This window comes from Condylura cristata, unplaced genomic scaffold, assembly GCF_000260355.1.
Source record: "Condylura cristata isolate star-nosed mole 26May11 unplaced genomic scaffold, ConCri1.0 scaffold00020, whole genome shotgun sequence".
Lineage (NCBI taxonomy): Eukaryota > Metazoa > Chordata > Mammalia > Eulipotyphla > Talpidae > Condylura > Condylura cristata.
This window is the reverse complement of record NW_004567121.1, coordinates 31,132,973-31,151,574: the sequence shown is the minus strand read 5'-3', so window position 1 is coordinate 31,151,574 and position 18,602 is coordinate 31,132,973. Positions and strand designations below refer to the sequence as shown.

General features: G+C 52.4%; 1 protein-coding gene across 1 annotated transcript in view; it reads right to left on the bottom strand.

The window, feature by feature from the left end:
• Positions 1 to 18,185, bottom strand: part of APOB (apolipoprotein B) — a 35,610-nt gene extending 17,425 nt beyond the window's left edge. The window contains 20 exon segments of the mRNA XM_004686059.1: positions 926 to 1,047; positions 1,785 to 1,961; positions 3,149 to 3,360; positions 3,754 to 3,921; positions 4,799 to 4,990; positions 6,163 to 6,339; positions 6,860 to 7,097; positions 7,369 to 7,580; positions 8,259 to 8,405; positions 8,511 to 8,628; positions 8,789 to 9,016; positions 9,701 to 9,920; positions 11,543 to 11,628; positions 12,300 to 12,424; positions 13,779 to 13,934; positions 14,357 to 14,510; positions 15,717 to 15,862; positions 16,956 to 17,071; positions 17,773 to 17,811; positions 18,107 to 18,185. Of these exon segments, the coding sequence (XP_004686116.1) occupies positions 926 to 1,047; positions 1,785 to 1,961; positions 3,149 to 3,360; positions 3,754 to 3,921; positions 4,799 to 4,990; positions 6,163 to 6,339; positions 6,860 to 7,097; positions 7,369 to 7,580; positions 8,259 to 8,405; positions 8,511 to 8,628; positions 8,789 to 9,016; positions 9,701 to 9,920; positions 11,543 to 11,628; positions 12,300 to 12,424; positions 13,779 to 13,934; positions 14,357 to 14,510; positions 15,717 to 15,862; positions 16,956 to 17,071; positions 17,773 to 17,811; positions 18,107 to 18,185 (3,112 nt within the window).
• Between the last annotated feature and the right edge of the window lie 417 nt (positions 18,186 to 18,602).

The window sequence follows — 18,602 nt, the reverse complement described above, 5'->3', positions numbered from 1 at the left end:
CCCCAGTTACTGCCACAGCCTACAAAACTGTTTCTCTGCCCTTGTGTCTTCAAGTGTAAATTAAATGATGAAAACTCGCCGGTGGCTTCTAATTTCACATACAGTAAAAGTCAGTGCCCTAACCATCACCTACCAGACCACCGCTCCCCCTCTCTCCTGCTCTCTGCTTGCTCATGTTGACTTCCTTCCTTTTCTTCTAATCTGGCAGCCCCAGACCTGCCTCAGGGCCTTTGTACTGCCAGCCCCTTAGCCATTAGCCCTCTTCCCACATGGTGTATGTCCTTACCTCCTCAGGCCTCCTTTTTTTTTTTTTTTAAAGATTTACTTATTTCTGCATACAGAACTGGGGTACAAGCCAGAGGTGCAGGCAGTGAAAGGCTTTACCAGAAACAGAGTGGGGAGCAGAACAAGCAGATCTAGGAAGTGCACCCCGGAGAGGAGGGTCAGGAGAGGCCTGCCGCGCCATATGAGTCAGCTCCCTGGCTGGGGATCGAACGCGCACTGAAGTGGCTGTGTCTGGCTTGCAGTGCTGCGTTCTAACCTGTCGCGCCACCAGGGAGGGCTTCAAGCTTCTTTTTAATGTTCCCTTTACCAGAAGACTTTCTCTTATCATTCCAAAGGCCTCTGCTTTGCTCCAGCCTCTTGCTCCCCACCACTTCCGACCTTTCCTAGACCTCTGCAGTCTGTTTCTCTCCCCAGCACCAATGCAACTTTCTGAATGTTGATCTGCTTGGTTATTCAGTGAAAATTCCAAGAGGGGAGGGACTTTATGCCAGCTTTAGTGCTTGAGCCTCAGTGCTCAAACAGGCCTGACACTTAATCAGGTTCTTGAGTAATTATTTCTTAAATATGTCAAATGAGCACCTGAAGCTAAGTTAACACCCGAAGCTGAGGCAGAAAGGGAGGAATCTTCCTGGATACTTACCTTCCGCCTGAGTCACAAACTTCAGCGTGTCCACCAGGGCTTCCCCCTCTCTCTGGAGTTCGTAGGTCACGCTGGCCGAGTACTGCTCGACTGCTCCCGTGGGCTTCAGTTCCAGCTGGAACCTACAGACGTTAGAGTGTGCGGTGCTTACCGTTAGCACCATCGAGGTGCAGCTGCCGATCCCCAAGAGCCCAGCCCCAGGGGCAGCAAACATGTGGTCTTTAACGCTGTCTCTTGTCCTTAATGCCCAGAGACTACTGCCCCCCAAGAGCCATGGCCAGGGCAGCCTGGGAAATCAGGGCATTGGGCCAGTGGAGCAGGACTTGGCTGGTTGTGTCAGCAAAGCCAGGAACTGCAGTGGATGGGGCAGAGGGTTGGGGAGCTGAAGACATGAGCCCCCAAGCTTGGCTTTGTCCACATCAGGGGCCACACCCAGCCAGAACCTGTGCTGTGATTCGGCGCTACCTCACTAACACATAAGGAGAAAGAGCAGGCGCCCTGCACAAAGAGGTGATTTTCAAGGAGGACCTCAGTGGCAGTGGGTGAAGCTCCCTTGAACCTCCTTGGCTGTTGATCTTTGAGCTGAGATCTCCATCAGGGGTTATGACTCCCCACCCTCTCACACTGCCCCCTCTTCCTCGACCTATGGAGAAAGCATCCTAGATCCAAAGTTTGTGCAGGAATCTGGGCCCCCCGCATAGGTGTGTTAGGCAGAGCACCACTGTGTTAAACAGTCCAAGGCTGTGTACCCTCTACAAGCCAAAGGCCCCCCACACCACTATCTCCTCTGTCCTGCTCAGTGGCCAAATGCAGGGGAGCAGATGCTGGGGCTGAGTGGGGGAGCACTGGGCATCCTGACCTGGTGTCCCCTGGGGAGTAGGGGGCAGAGTCTGAGGCACTGGAGCTGGAATGAGCCCCCACGGTGCAGTATTCCAGGCCAGGGAAGAAAGGCTTGCAAGCCGTCCAGAACTGTTTGGTGTATACCAGAGATGGAACCGCTTCCGTCTTGGTGGTAGAGACCAGATGCAACGTGTTACTGGGGAAGAAAGAAAGCCCGTGTTAACTTCACGTCATGGCTCCAAGTGAACATCACAGATCCTCACAGAACAAAGGCCTCCTCATCCTGCTCTGTCTCAGTCTTTGATTTACTCAAGAATGAACAATAGTCAAGCAGAAGATCAACAAGGTTAACAATCGAGGGGCTCAGATTTCAGACTTTGCACTGAGTCTTTTACTTTGATATCTGTCACGGAGAGTCTCTTTTTTCAGAGCAGACAGGCTTGAGATGTTAATGAGCAGTTAATGGAACTTCAGTTCAGGAGAAGAGATGCTGGACTCTCCTTCATCTGATAGCCCTTATTCTCCACCATCTCCTGCCGGGAGCGATCCTGCTCAAGTCTCTCCCTCACATCCCTCTCTTTCCCTTCTAGTCCCTCTTACAGTCCAGCAACCTGTGTGCCTTTGCAATCTCTACTTTCAATCTGCTTCTTGCTCAGCCGCCCTCTGATGGCCCCTGTGCTTCCAAACCCTTTTCAGAGCATCAAGAATCACCTTCTTTCTCCAAACTTCAGGGGACATTTTTTGGCTTTATGTTCTTTGATCTTTCAGCAGCATTCAGCTTATTGCTGACTTCTAGAGAGATCACACTTTAAGGTTCCTGGCCACAGAACCATCATGGTGGCGCCCTCCTAAGCATGGACTTACACAACTGAGAACAGGACAACTCAACAATGTCCTAATCTTCTCCGAGGATGCTTCCTTTGATAGATCATGTTCATTTCTCAGATGAAGGTAAATCAGGGTCTGAGGGTCCCTCCGGGACCAGCACTCGTGACCCCAGGTTTTCCCTGCAGTCCTGAGATCAGCATGTCCTTTGGTAATTTTCCTGAGAAATTTGTTCTTATCCCCAACATGCTTTTTCGAGAGCTAGTGTCTTCATTCTCAAAACAGATGACCATACAACAGCAACAAAAACGAGACTACATAGCCTAGTGACAATTAGTAATCTTAAATCAGGGTAGTGGGGTGGGCGATGTCAAGGACGTCGCAATCATTTAATCAGTCTATGCTAGGTCAAAAATTGCTCACTCAGCACCTTCTTTTCCCCCAGCCTCCATATCTGCTGAGGTCTCAATTATCTCGAGCTGTTGCCGGGGTGGTCAGGTCCAGCACTACCATCTCAATTCTCTCTTTCTGACTTTCAGCTCTAGATGAAAGAATTACCTGACACTGAACAGTCTCACTGGCCTCTTCGGGGAAGGAATGATGAACTTCAGCTGCCCAGGTTTCAAGGCAACTCGCACCTCCAGGCCTGACTCGTGGAATAAGTTGGTGTTTATTTGGACCCCGCTCCGAGCAAAGTCCGGGACAGCGATGCCCATATTTGTCACAAACTCCACAGACACAGAGGGTTTGGCCACCAGTTCCATCTGCATCTAGGAGGCAGAAAATGGCCTGGTCAGCTTCTCAGATCCCTCAGCTCCTAGTTGTCAGAAAGTCTGCCCTTCCCCCTTCTCTGGGCAGACACCCCCGGAGAGCTCACACCGCAGGTAACACGATTATGGATGGTTCACAGCCAAGTTCTCAGCCCCGTGGAGACACACCACCCTGACGCCCAAACCGGGAAGTGCCAAGTGACCTGTGTGCAGAATGGGATGAGCGGATGCTAGGACTCCCCACTCACAGAGAATGGCTGCATCTCGTGTGACCGCCAAGGCCAGCTGGAGCTGGCCGGGTGGCACGCCCTAGCGGGGCCCTAATGGTGCGCATACAACTCTGTGAGGTGTTGGCAGCGATGCCACACTTTGTCTGGAACTGGACAGTCTTACATTGGCTACTTCCAGCTTCGCTCCAGCCTTGATTCCAGGAGTGAGGACGCCAGAGGAAGACACTTGCAGCTGCAACCCAAGGCCGGTGGGGAGTTCAAAGGCATTGTCCATGAAGATGTAGTGGAGGAACAAGTCGTATGTTGAGCCCTTCCTTAGGGCCTCTCCAATCTGGACATTGGACAGAGGGAGCAGCAGAAGGTGAGCCTCACTGGTGTGGGCTTTGTGAAATGCAGCTACACCGGGGCAGGAAGTATTCTACTTTATCCAGAAAGGACGGGACTCTCATATTTTAATTAGCTGAACAGTTTGAAATGTAAAGATAAAAGATTATAGAGTTCAACGAATTGGTATAGAAAAAACTGTCATGGGTAGTTTTCAACTTGTTATTTTCAACTTGTGGTTCAGAAGGCATTCAACACCAGCCTGGCCTCGAGCTTTCTGATGTTTACCACAGCCCAGCTTTATTCTGGTTTTCTGGAGTCTACAGGTAAGTGGGGTCTTGCTTGAAATTCAATATATTATGGTAAAGCCATTTTATTTTAAATGCATGAGTTATTAAGATGATGCACATGTTAGAATGCATTTTTTAAGTAACATTTCTAGAAATAGCTTGAATCTATTTTATTAAAGCCAATTTCCTATTTATGAAACCCTAGGTAGTATATTTGGATATTTCTGACCTCATTAGCAAATGAGTAATACTAATAGTAAAGTCTATAGCTCATATTCAGACAGTACATTAATTACAGTTTGTCAAGTGTACTCTTTCATAATCATTACATCATCTCAATATTAAAAGGCACTGTTGTATACGGGTTAAGGGAAAGTCAGCCATGCACTAAAAAATACATCTAACATTATGAATTGCTTCTTCTCTAAATGTTACCAATTCCTTGCAAGCCAAGAATCTTCACTGAAATTCAAAGCTAAGTTCCTCTTTGAAGGAAATACACAGAATGTCTTTGGCTCAAGTGGTCTGGATCTGAAGGGACCACAGGAGGTCCTGTAAGAGTTAGTTTTGCTGGTGTCTGATGGGCACACTCACCATCTGGGGGATCTCCCGCAGAGTGTGGACACCACCCAGTAGCATCTTTCCCAGGAGCTGAAGGTCCTGGAGTCGGACAAAGCCCAGCTCTTCTTCCAAGATCTGGAGGTAGGCTCTGGCTTCTGGGAATTCTTTGGATTTCAAATCTTTGATCAGGTTCTGAACATTGAGCATAATTCCTTTGACCATGTCCTGGGATGAGCAACAAAATGGTGAGATGGCAGTGCTGTCGGTCATCTTCAGATTCGGGATGTGGGGCCGGTGGGCCACAGCCCCAAGGGGCCACAAGGATCATCATGGTGGGACACTCACAGTGGGTGGAAGCATGGGAGAGGTCTCTGCCCTGCTGAATGCTAGGACCCTGGGGCTCCCCACCCCCGCCCCTACTTTCCCCTTTGACTAGGGAAGCATACTCGAGGCTCCTTGAGATTGTACACTGTTTAAAAGCTTGACACATACTGGCCCCTGCCGAAGTTCTCAGATAGAACATTTCTGTAGACAGGTGTGCGAGCGATACACCCAACACAGCGATGATCCGCAGCCTCGGGTGGAAGAGGGGCCACCTGGGGCAGCCGGGAGGGAACTACTGGCCTGCTTCTCAGACTCAAAAGTACCTACAAGTGGCCTGGGGGGCTTGTGAGGATGCAGGTTCAGCCTGCATTTCTAACAAGATTTATGTGAGGCCGATGACTGAACCACACTGGGGGTCACAAAAATCTGAAGAATAAGAAGCTGCAAATGATTCAATCCATTTCCTACTTATTATGGGGGGAAGGTCCCTGCTAGCTTCAAGATGGATTCTTTCCCATTAGCTCACATGCTGATATGAATGAGAGCCAAAAAGAAATTCATAATAAATATGAATTTAGAAATTATAATAGTAACTTTATCGAGTAATTAATACCAGAATCAGGCACTCTGCTTAGCAGCTCATGTACTTTATTTCACTTCGTCCTTAAATCAACATGTGAGGTAGGGATTATTATCAGCTTTCTAGGAACAGATGTACTTAATATCAAAACTAGTCCAGCTGAGCACAGCTTGAAGATGCCGAGGCTAGAATTCACACCCAGTCTTGGAATTCATACTCTTTACCTTTCAGCTAGAAAGCACCCACTAGTCTGGTTTGGGCACCCTGAATATTCAGGGGACCCACAAGTGCAGAGGGTACCAACCTCTGCACCCAACAAGTGCAGACCCAACTAGTGCAGAGGTCCCCATCCTCCCCAAACCCCTGCAGGACTGGTTAATAACAGCCACCTCTGTCACTTCAGCTTCAAAATTCCTTGATAACATTCAGGTTTAGAGAATGTTTTTGCATTGAGACTTCCAGCTTTCCTTGAGGGAGTACTTTTCAACCATACCTGTTCACGTTTATCATCTTTGGTGTAGCCAAAGTGGTCCACCAAGACATTGGAGACGTGATCAGGAACTTGACCATCAACCCAGTACAGGGCCTTGTTGACACTGTCAGGGAAGAAGCCTTGCTTTCCAAAAAGAGCTTCCACAGTTGGTTCAAAGCCTTTCCCTTCCAAACCAATCTGAGAAATAAAATCAGGCAAGAAAATACCATCAGTTTCTTTGTTATAAGCTACCCTTCACCTGACCTTTATATCCCCTGAATGAAGCCAGTGTTTGATGTAAGGGACAAGACATGCCCACAGGAGCTGTCATATTTTAATCTCACTAGAATCATAGAAGGCAAAAGTTATTACTTGCCCTTTTTCTTGAAAAGCAGCAAAGTTCAGGGAGAAACAATAATTTCAATAAGATCCAGAGATGATAGTGGGTTTGTAGTTTGAACAAGAGCTGTTTGGCTGCGTAGCTCAGGCATGTCCTAGATTTGGGGTCTCAGGGCTTCTCTGAGACACCAGTATTTTCGCTCACACCAGTAGCCCATGTTCCCAACCATTCCAGGAAGGGAGATGAGAAAGAAGGCTAGCGAGTCGGGAAAGCAGTCCTCAATGATGGTGTGACCCACTAAGGATTCTTTCCCCTTACCGCTGGATCTTGCCCCCCCCAAACACCCAGCACAGGCATCTCCTTCTGTCTCACACATACCTCAAAGAGGTCAGTTGGAGCAAATCCAAACACTGTGAGTGTCGTTTTCAGGAGGCTTTCTTTTGGAAGGTAATTATTTGGATCAAATATAAGATTTCCTTCGATTTTGGTTGAGATTGGATCAAGGGATGGAAGAGAAACAGATTTGGAAAGGTGATAGTTCTGGGAGATTTTGATGGAGTCCACGAGGGTTGGGAGTTGAGATTCTTTCAGTGCTTCTTCCACTAACTTTTTCAAGCTGGATGAAAAGAAGGAGCATCTTCAGCTGAAATACCTGGTCACTTATGCACTGTCACCTTCACTCCCCCACAGACACATTTCAAATCACTACCAAACTCTTTGGGTTTCATTTACCCCAAGAGCTTGACTCAGGTTTCTCTGCTGTGCTTTCACACAGAGTTTGTTTCAGAAGAAGAACTCTCTAGAAAGGGCAGGCAGTATATAAATTGTAATGGAGGTTGGGAATTCCAACCCTTGGGAGTAGTGGGAGGAAAATCATTCTTACTTACTCTTGGATAGACAGTTCTTCTGACTTTAAGATGTTGGCCATGTGGGAAGCTACGAAGTTCTTTACTTGCTCGTTCTGTTCCCGGGGGAGGAGTTGGGTGATTTCATTAATATCTGATTGAGAAGGGCTCCTCATCAGCATGAGGTAGGCGGCCAGTCGTTTGTCCCCTGGGGAGGTTTCATTGAGGAAAGTCTGAAGAAGGACTTCCCGGACCTGGAGCCAAAAGAGGAGACTATTGTCATTGACCTTCATGTAAATGCTTGCATGCTCTAGCAGTGATTTATGATGTTCAAGTTAACATCTTTCTACTAGCTCTCAAACAGCTGGCACTGCATCTTCTCTGCAGTATTCCCTAGAGCAACCAGCTCAAGGAAGGGAAGACTCTTATAGATGGGCACTAAATTCAAATGCATTAAAATATACAAATTACAGCCATGTGATGACTTAATAGAGACTTGCCATTAAGTGTTTATACAGTTGTTTTAACCTAAATTATTTCAATGTGAAGGTAAAGGTGGGAAGGGATTGTAAGAGTTTGAGGTCAATAAATACAATAGTTTCTAAAACTCTGGGGTTACTGCCAACTAAGGTGAAACCAGATCCACTATCCTAGTTTGTCGCAATTGGGTAAAATCAGTTATTTTGCTCAGGATGAGAGTGAGGGTCGATCACTCTCAAAGGACAAAATGTAACTAAATTGTCATATTCTGCCCACTGGCTTGGCAGTGGGTCATGTCTGCATTCTGATAGGTTATCAAGTCAGTAGACTTGCTAAGATTGCAATTGGAAAGCAGTAGAATAAAGTCAACAGAATGGTAGGGGTTCGACTATCGTGTCAAATGCTTGTTGCTCCAAATAAGCTTCCCATGCTGGCTCCTCTGAGGACTGTACCTCATCTTGGAGCCCCATTCTGCGCAGGGCCTGGATGGCAGCCTTCTGGATTGGCAGTGATGGCTCTGCACTTTTGATGCATTTCAGGATTGAAGATGTGAGTCTTGGGGCTACCTGTTCCATGGTTCTGCCAATATTTCCAATGACCTGCATTGAAAGAAACAAGAGGGTGTCAGGGCACAGAAGGAGAGGTAAGAGGTGACCAAGAGAAGACTGCCAAAATGGCGCGTAGTATACAAAACACTGAAATACCCTCAGAATCAAGTAGGTGTGCTCTTTCTCCCCGGTGCAGCCATCACGGATCTGTTCTGACAGGTAATCGGCAATGTCCTGCAGGGGCTGGGTCTCCGTGGGGTTTGTCTTATAGTAGCTATAGGATAAGAGGTAGGACTCAGCAAGTATAGGTAGGTTTATTGTAATGCACAAACGTGTGTTGGCTGATTTCTTATTTCAAGATATTATTCTCAAGATGACCAGGAGAGAAAACAAAAATGAGATCATCAGGGTAGGAACACCAGGGGAGCACTCACTTGTTGACCACATGACCCAGCGCATACAAGGTGGCCCGGCTCTGTTGCTCCTTTGCCGTGTTGAAGATCTCCTGCAGCCTCTGGGCTGAGGGCTCTGGGATCAGGGCCATCAGGTAGGTCACAGCGTCTATCAGAAGAGGGTTGGCTTTCTCACTCTTCAGCCACCGGAGGATGTGAGTGTAGCACTGAGGCTGTCCGCACTGAATCAAGGCTTGCAAGGTGATGGGGCTGCATGGCACAGGCAGAGATGGTTACAGATACGCCTACCAGACAGTTAACATGCCCCTTGTCTGTGGTGCCCTCTGTCAGGAGCGCCCTGATTTCCCTGACTAACTACCGAATCCAACCACCTTTCAAAATCCAAGTGAATCCCAGCAACCAAGAGGCCTCCCTACCAGCAGTATGCACTAGAGAAGCCCCAGGTGGTGTCTGAAGAAGGAGCCAGACTCATGGCCCACAGAGACCTGCCTGTCACCTGGTCCCAAGGCCAGACACTGCATGTCCCTATAGCCCGTGGGGTCTTTGCCTGAAGCGCAAAGAAACCATAGTATGACTCTGTGCTTGAGTTCTCGCCCCACCAACCTATAGGCTTTCAGAAGACACAGGCTTCTCCCAAAGGTCCAGAATACCCATGGCAGAAGCAAGCATTAGGAAGCACCCATTAAAACACCCAGAGAGTATCTCTCCCTCCAGACATACACATGCAGTATGCTGTGCGGGCAGAGGCTTGTTGTCCATGGACCCTGGGCACCCCAGCTGGCAGTCTCTGGCCAGCAAACATGAAATGGACCAAATGATTAACTGGATTGATAACTCAGTGGCCCCTGGAATTCTCCTTTTGACCAAGGGTCGAAAGTTGAGGCAGCCACCAACGGTGACATGAAAGTCCGAGCTGAGCCACCTGAGCACTACCTGGACACCTCTATCAGCTTGGGCACGAGGGAAGCGACTGTGTCGTCGTCGAGGCCTCGCAGCTCAGCGACCAGTTTGTGGAAGAGGTTAGCTCTCTGGGAGTTCTGCTCGGTGACGTGCAGTTTTTGCAGTGCGTGGAGGGTCTTCACAACGGCCTCCGCCTGCTTTGACGGGGATGTGGACTTGGCACTTTCAAAGGTGAGTGCAGCCTCCTCAGTACCTGGAAGAGGGACGTGGGAAAGAAATTGGTGCTGACTCCTCCCCCTCAACTGCATTTTGCTCTAAAGGAAACTGGAAGTGGGGATGGAGGTGGGGCGGTGTCCACAACGGGGAAAGAAAAGAGAAGAAAACCATGGTTCTAGGTTCTCCATGTCCGGTATGTGCCTGGCTCTGCGACAAGGGCCTGACTTTCAATTTTTCCACTGACCACCTACTGTCCCCCACACAAGTGGATGGGTTTTCAACCAAAAGATCAGGGAACGAGATCGGGGAATGAAGGCCAGACCTGAAAAGCTCACCATGCCCAAGATGGCTCTGGGTGGACGAGGCAGAGCTGGCAATGAGCCCAGGCTGGCTGGTGTGGTGTCCTTTACTCTCAGCTGGAAGGAACTGGTGAGGAGGTCCCACCGAGCCGACACTCGCGGACTCTCACACACCACTCCCTCCAGGGTTGTGGGAAGGGCAAACCCTTCTGTGTCCCCACCATCATCTGCTCTCTGCTAGGTCCATGAGGGGGTTAAGGCAGCTCAGGCATGTGGGGCCAGGGGGAGAGTCCCGGCTTATGCTCGGGCTGGGGGCACATTCTGTGCCACCTCTAATATCCTGTGACCTTGAACAGGTCGCCAAGCCTCACTATGTGTCATGATCCCCCGAGTGGACGTAAAAGCGCAGCTGGCCAGCGCCTGACTTCCAGGGTTGCGTAGAACAAGGAGGTGATGCCTGAGACAGATTTGAGCACCGTGAGTCTCCCTTAGGGTCAATGCTACGGGGCTTTAAGCAAAATGACAAATAGTAAAATCTACTTGGTGATAGACTAATTGATTAAACAAGAGTTTAGTTCCTACAAGCATCACCCAACTTACAAATAAGCACCCAAAACACATCTAATGTTGAAATTTTAGACTGATTGGTCCATCCCTTCATTCATTTTCCAGACCACTCATTCCAGTCCAGAGTCCCGGGTGACTGGAGCACAGCCTGGCTCAGGGCACACGGCAGGGGCCACCCTGGACAGGATGATCCTCCACTGCATTCCCACACCCCACACTCACCGGGGGATAGCTGGGACATGTCAATGACCCAACTGCACCTCTGTGAGGTGTGGGAGGGAGAGTCCCAGAGAAAGCCCACACAGACGGGGGAGAACACATGCACTCCACAAGACAGAGGCATTACAGTGAAGTGGCTTGAGCGCAGCCTTTCTTCCCGGGGGCCCGCTTGCAGGGCTGCAGGGTTGGGGTTGGACTGAGAGTCCGACAGTTCCTTCCTGCCCCAGAGACTGATTCCTGACCTTGAGGCGCTCTCCTCTCAGCCCACCTCGTCCAGACCCAGGTCTGGTCACCGCTCTATGAGGCGACTGGACCTACCGACGGTGGGCCTAGTGGGGCAGGTTCCTGCCGAGGACCCCGGTGGCTTGGGGAGAGCATCCCTTTCCTTTATTGCATTGGCAGTGCCATTCTGGGGTGACTGTGCTTTCTCACTGGAGTAGCCCTTAGCCAGACCAGAGCTGCAAACCTCGCCTGTCAGCACACACATCCCACAGGGCCCCCGAGTTGCTGAGCACACCTCATGCTGATCGTGGGCGCTCTCCCAGCCCTGGCAGCTGTGTGGGCAGAGTCTTACCGTCATCGAAGAAGCGGCTGTTGATCTTACTTGTTTCTTCAAGTTTCAGCGTCTGTGTCACCCGGGTCATCATGCCATGCTTATTCCTGGTCACAAAGGAGGCACACACGTCAGACGGCCAAGGCCCAGAGCGAAACTTTGTCTTCACTGCTTCCCCATCTCCACCTCTGCCCTGAGCCCGCTCCCCTTCCACAGCCTGTTCGCATCCAGCCATCTTATCTTTCACTCCCTCCTGTATGACCCCCACCTCCTCCTGGCCATGCTAGCTGTCCTCCCATCAGAAGGACATGCGGCCTTGTCTGGGCACCCTACACTGGTGGGCACCCAGGGGTGCTACCAGCACCGTGTCTTCAAATTCCTCCCTACGTCCCACAAAGTGCTCCATAAATGCAGTTCCCTGGTCAACATTCACTGATAGATGAGTTTTCAAAATGGATGTGAATTCACAAGTTGCCAGTCAAAATTCTAAATCTTCCAGAAAGCTCTTCTTAGCAAGGCAGCGCGCAGGGAGCCCCGCTTTTTTGGGCAGAGCCTGCATTCTGGGCCTTGCATATTTTTTCCTGGACTCTACTTGTTTCGCAAGCCTAGGATTTTCCTGCCAGATTGTCTGTGAGCTTGAGAAGGAGGACAGGGACAGTCTGCTGCGTGCCTCTTCACAGCTCCACCCAGGCACAACTGAGCCTGGAGCAGGACCCCCGAGAAGCACACAGCTCGCCCGGACCCCGTGAGTAACGAGTGGGCTCAGCAGGCCACGTACTGGTGGAAGGTGGGCAGGAGGTGGTGCTGCTCCCGGCAGGTAGCTTCTGTGACGTGCTTCCTCTTGGGGTCCAGCGCGTACTGGCAGGATTGGTTGCTGCTGATCCAGTTCAACAAGGGACGACTCTGAGAACGAGATCGGGAGAGGGAATTTTGGTCAGTCCCTGGGCTTGAGGTGGGAGACGACCTCGGCATTTACTTTCCACAAAGAGTGGGCAGGGGAGACCCGCAGCTCAGCTAAGAGGGGAGCTTGGTCCTTGGCTTGTGACAAGATGACCACTCATATGGCATAGCCTCAGCTGCGTCAAGCCACGGCCTCTTCTTATCCCGTCCAGGGCACACTGCGTGCTGCCCAAGTTCACACAACCCTCCCGTGCCCCCGCCGCCCCGGCCCCACCCTGCACACGCCGCTCACGAAGTTTTCTTTGCTGGGAAGCGGGGCCCTAGGCCTCGCTGCTATTTACCATCCTCGGTCTCTTCCTGGTTCGTGCGCCATGTCCTCGCGACACTTTGTGACCCTCAGAGGCTCCCCACCGCTGCTAACTGGACCTGCTCACAGCTTTGCGAATGTGCATGGTGTGCTCAGGCCCGATCAGGCATCGCCTGACCGCGCTGCTCAATCTAGCACTTTCTCGGGCTCCGTGCCGGCCTCCGTTGCCAGTGTCTGACCTGTGCTCCTGCCTGGGGACTGTCACTGTCTCTCCAGGAGTGGAGCTGATTAACAGCAGGTGCCCATAAGAAATAGCTGACTCAGTGCCCTGGCCTGCGCGGCCACCGTCTCCCTGACTTGAGCTCTCGGACAGTGACCGGGAACATCGCCAGCATGGCAGTGAGTGCTCAAGGCCTGCGTGTTTACTGATGAGCGGTGACTCGCGTCCCGGAAGGTAGGACAAGGTGTTAGGTGAGTGCAGGCCCTGGCGCTGCATGACCCTAGTGCAGGAATTAGCAGAGAATGTTCGTACGAGGGGGTGGCCCGGGCAGGCGGCCCAGAGGGGCCGGGCACAGGTGGGGTGTCGTGGGGTGACAGACAATGTTGACACTCAGTTACATTGCTTCGTGGAGTGGAGAGGAGAACTGAGTGTGTGTCTCACGCGTCCCTGGAGCCAGAGTTCCAGTGCAGGGCTGTCTAGCCCTTGCACAGGGGAGACACCAGTGACTCTGCAGCCATGTGACAAAGCCCAGAGCCTTCTGGGGCTGAGCACTCAGTCTTTCCCTCGGAGCGGGGGGTGTGGGGGGGGCTTCACAGCAGTGGAAGGAGGACAGAGGAGGAGGAAGCTCTGAGCACGAGTTGGCCTGACTCTGGTCCAGGTGAAGGAGTAGCAGGCCACGTGGCTGTGGGTGGCCATCCCAGCCTGGATCCATGTCCTGCTCTAGTCTGCATGGAGGGTGGGGCGGTCTCCTCCCCATTAGCTCCAACATTCCAGAGTTTAATAATGAAGAGGACCGCTCAGTGTGACCAGCCACGCTGAGGGAGACTCACCAGGCCTCGAATCAGAGCAAGGGGACTGACGCCCATGCTCATGGGCTGGAAGTGATCACACTTCTTCAGGTTTCTCTCGATGGAGACTTCTGTCGCCACGTGGCCCTTCCTGGTGTTGACCGAGAAGTCGCTGGAACAGTTCCCATGAACCGTATCCTGCAGGAGCAGACACCACAGATGTATTTGACACAGGAAACCTCTTCAGGGGCTTTGGGGGGGCAGGGAAAGGAGCTGGGAGAAAAGGGAAGAGCAGCGTGGCTTGGGGGGGGCACACTCTCCTGGAGGCCAGCCAGGGACGGAGTCAGACAGCCTGTTAAGGGGTCCTGGGTCTCCGAGGACCAGGCCCCCCAATCGACGCCCGTGTTCCCTGAGTGTTGCCACTGCAGCTCCCCCAGGCAGGACTCGGCCCTTCTTGTGTTAGGGGGTCTTGCCTCCCCCTCCACCCTGGCCCCGCATTCAGCAGCGATCTCGGGCCTCCGTGTGACCAGCCAGGTGGCTAAGTCGTGGCCCCCGTGGGCTCCCCTCCACCATGTGAAGATGGGGTCCCGGCCACAAACAGCAGCTTCCTAAGTCCTCACCAGAAACAGCACTTGCCGGTCTTCTTCTGTCTCCAGGGGAACCAGCAGGGCGGAGATGATGCCCCTTTTGATGTTGAGGATGTGCGTTGGTTCGCCCTGCTCTGGGTAGAGCACGACTCGCTTCCCTTTGGGAATGGCCAGCCGGAGCTCGAACCTGCCGGACGGATACGTGTGGTCACAGGCGGCCTTTGTCCCTCACCAGCGGGGATGGCTGGGCTGCGGCCACGCTCCGGGGTAGCCATCTGCACAACATGCATCTGCCCAAGCTCACAGACCCACGTGCGCTCGGCCTTTTTCTTCTGTCCTTTCTGTTGGGCTCGCCCACCGCCTCTCTGTTCCCCACCCACAGCTGCCTCAGCTCCCACAGCCCCTGGGAACAACCTCGGGGGATTCTGCCCACACCTCCACCCTCAGGCCATTCAGAGAGATGGGAGCAGGTGGAGACACCCGCCTGTGTTCTTTTCAGACCAATGGGGGGGTCTGACGCATGCTTTCTTCATCTGGTTTTTCTCACTTAACCAGAATCTGCAAAATCCCTTCTGAGCTCTTTGGCATGGCTCTAACCCCGTCTTTTTCTTTTCAGCTCTCAGTGGAAAAGTTTGTGTCAATAAGTAAGGTTGTTGTATTACCTATACTATATATCTACCATATTCTATTTATTTTATTCTATAATATTTCTCATGTAAAGATATTCAAAGATCTCAAACAAATGAGTAAAAAGGGCTTAAATCAATCATCAAAAACCTCCCAACACAGAAAATTCCAGGGCCAGATGGTCTCACCAGGGAATTCCACCAAATACTCAGAGAATAACCAACATCAATCATCCCCAGGCATCTCCACAGTGCTGAGAGAACGGGGAGCCCCCAGACTCATTCCAGGAGCCCAACACTACCCTGTCCTCCCAAAGATTCCCAGCCCCCCTCTGTCACTCAACTTTGTCCTCCATCCACCAGGTAATTGGGGTGACTTCAGTGGTCATCGATGCCACTGGGATGGGGAGCAATCTTCCTGATGGTTACGGTTCAAAGAGATGGTTCCCAGACCATTGAGACAAACACCCCTGGACTGTAAAGCTGGCAAGAGCCTTCAGCAAATTCTTTTTGAAAGACTCCACGAAATTCCATTGTATGGGCATGGTAATTGGGGGGGCTTCCGGTTGGAGTAAAGCATGCTTGCCTCTTTTTGATTGTCCTGAGCCTTTCCCTGAGCCTCAGTGAATACCCAAAGTGAAGACTTCGATTCACGGTTAGGCCTCAGTTGAGCACACACAGTCCTCCCTAAACAGACACACACACACACACACACACACATGCAACACGCCCAGCACTGCAGAGCTCAGAAACAGACCCACACTTACTTGGCCATGGCGGCAGCGAACTCCTCTGAGTTCTTGGTCCTCTTCAGCAAGGCCTGGCCCTCAGAGTTGAAGCCGTGTGACTCTCTGAGGGAGCACTGGCCTGTCCTCAGGATGAAGTGGCATATTTGGGGGACCTCCAGCTCGACCTGAGATACAGGAGACTCTCATCAAGAACACAAGGTCCCCCCAGGCCCCAATACTCATAGCTAGGACCCCAGGGGAAGTGCTGTCTGGGGACAGTCAGTGGCTCCCACACTCCACCTGCGTCCTCAGCTGTGGAACAAACAGTCCCATACTTGGCCTGCCATGGTTAGGGTGCCAAGTTTCTTAAGTATGTCCCACACATGTAAAGGAGGGTGTCTTTTTTTTTCTTTAAAGATTTATTTATGTATACAAGAACTGGGGAACAGGCTAGAGTTTTGGTGGGGGGAAGTGTGAGGATTTGCCAGAGACAGTGTGGGGAGCAGAACAGGCAGACTGACTGAAACACACTGCCGAGGGGAGCAGCGGGCGGGTCAGGAGAGCTGCTGTGCCAGGTGGGTCAGCTCCCGGGCTGGGAATCGAACTCTAGTGCTGCAGTGGCTGCAGAAAGCTTCACAGTGCTGTGCTTTAACCTGTTGGGCCACCAGGAAGGGCCCTCGGGGGATGTCTTTTTATTGGTTCAGAATGTGTTCACTTAGCCGTACACAGGACTGATTAGGAGGAAGGAGGCCCGCAGGTGGTTGTTGAGAAGCACAGGAAACAGGAGGGGCTGTGGCTGCTTCCCAAGCAAGCGCTTTCTTAATGTCGCGGAAACCAAACCGCCGTCTCTGCTAGGGCCTAAGCAGACACCTGGTGCTCTCCAGCACAGTCCAGAGGGCACTGCCAGCAGGGACAGTCTGGCCCGGGTTGCCGGCCGCAGGCGCCGGACACCTGACCTGAGGCCAGTGTGCGGGGACGCTGGATTTGTGATTTTATTTGTGCTAAGTCGTCAGAACAGACACCCAGCTCTCAAAAGGGATCAACACCTTAGTTAGCCCGAGGGGTCCTCCACCGGTGAGCCCCACAGTGCCCCTGAAATCAGTTTCTTGAGAGCCGGGACACAGGGCAACCAGCCTCACCAACAAGTAGTCTTATTTGAGCAGGAACGGCATGTTCCTGTACCGCTGCTTTTAGCAACAGAGTCTACTGACTGTAAACTTCACTCGGGGTGCGGTCCTGAGACCCCGTCTCCCTGGGTTCACCCGGTGGGCTCCCTACCTTGCAGGTGAGCGTGGTGGTGCTTCTTGAATCCCCAGTCCCGGGGAACTCACTGGAAGCCTCCGCTTCATAGTTGTAAACATATGTCCTGAGGGGCTTGAAACGAGTTGCATCTTCTAAAAGAAGGAGAAGCGTGTCAGTGGAGCCTGTAGAATTAGCTCCTGAGCACAGTCAGCTTCCGGCAGAGAGAAACCGTGGCACAGGTGGTCCAACAGGGTCTTAACTCAAATGATCAGCTTGAAGACATAAGACTTTTCTTTTAGTGCTACCAATAATCTGGATGATGGAAGAAACCCTCAAGAAGGAATTTCTGGAGATTTCTGTTTGTGCTCAGAGGAATTTTTCCAACAAGGTGAAAAAAAGACGCAAGTTGGTGGCAACGTTTGCGCCCTGCGCCCAGGTGCAGTGATGGCAAATTCCCACCAGATGGCAGTGCTGCTCCATCAGAGGCCAGCCTCCCGCTCTGGGGGAACCCTGGGTATCTCTGCAAGGTCAGCTCCTCTGACCCCTAGGGGTCAGGTAAATATGAAGGAGTGGGGGTCTGGATTTGCACAAAGGTTAAAGTCAGCATTTCCTCACTCTCCTGCGCTTTGAATCAATGATTAGCTATTGATCAATAGGGTTGTGATGGGCCCACTGAGCGCAGCCCTTCGCTGCCCCACCCCCAGGCTGCGCTTCGGGACAGATGAAAGGGCCCGCAGAAGGGCCGGCAGAAGCCCGGGAGCTGGCTACGCGGGGCTCAGAGCGGTGCCACCGGCCACAGCGCTTAGCGACCAGGTGCCTGGGGGGCTGGCTTCCCCGTGGGCAAAGGCCTTACTTGAGCAGCTGGGGTTGACAGTTCCGCGCGCCTCCTCTTCTGCAAGGCAAGGAGAGAGACAACTGTGAGCTTGTCTGGCCTCCAGGACGGGCCCTTGGGTCTGACGGGCAGGACTTTCCTTTCTCAGGAAGCAGGCTCTGGAGAACCTGCTCCCGGGGGTCCCCATCCTGAGCCTGGAGGAGCCAGTCTTGCCTTACCTGTCCCAAGCCCTGTGGCTGTCCCGGCTCGGACCCAGGCCCGAGCTGCTGGCGTCCCGCACCTGCCAGGCTTCACCCGCCCCGGACCCGCTCTGGTCTGGTTCTCCACCCGCTGGGCCGCCCAGCCCCGCACTCACGCGCCCGGCCACCAGCGCCCAGCAGCAGCAGCAGCAGCAGCAGCAGTAGCGGCGGCAGCGCCGGCCCCGGGGGGCCCATGGCGGAGCTGGGTGTCACCCTCACTGTGCCTCTGCTGCGCGTGTCTCCCTTCGTAGTCGGCTGCTCACGGACTGGCGCCCACCAGCTCCGGCCCGGCACCGGCCTGGGAATGCGCAGGCCTGCGAGGGAGCTGTATTTATACAGTCGCCCGCCCTGGGCCGGGGCGCCCAGGCTTAAAGAGCGCAGGAAGCATTGCAAAAGGTTCAAAGGGCAGCGTCCTGGGCCTGTTTGCTTTTCCACTCCAGGCTCTGCTCTGAGCCTTGAGGAGGGGCCTTCAGGGTCTCCTCAGGGACCCAGCTCCGCCGGCCTTTCCTCTGACTTGGCCAGGCCCCCCGTGTCAGACTGGGCCCCCCGCAAGAGTGGGTCTGGAACCCCAGGACCCAGCACTGACTGTGTCATCTGACGAGCACGTATGAC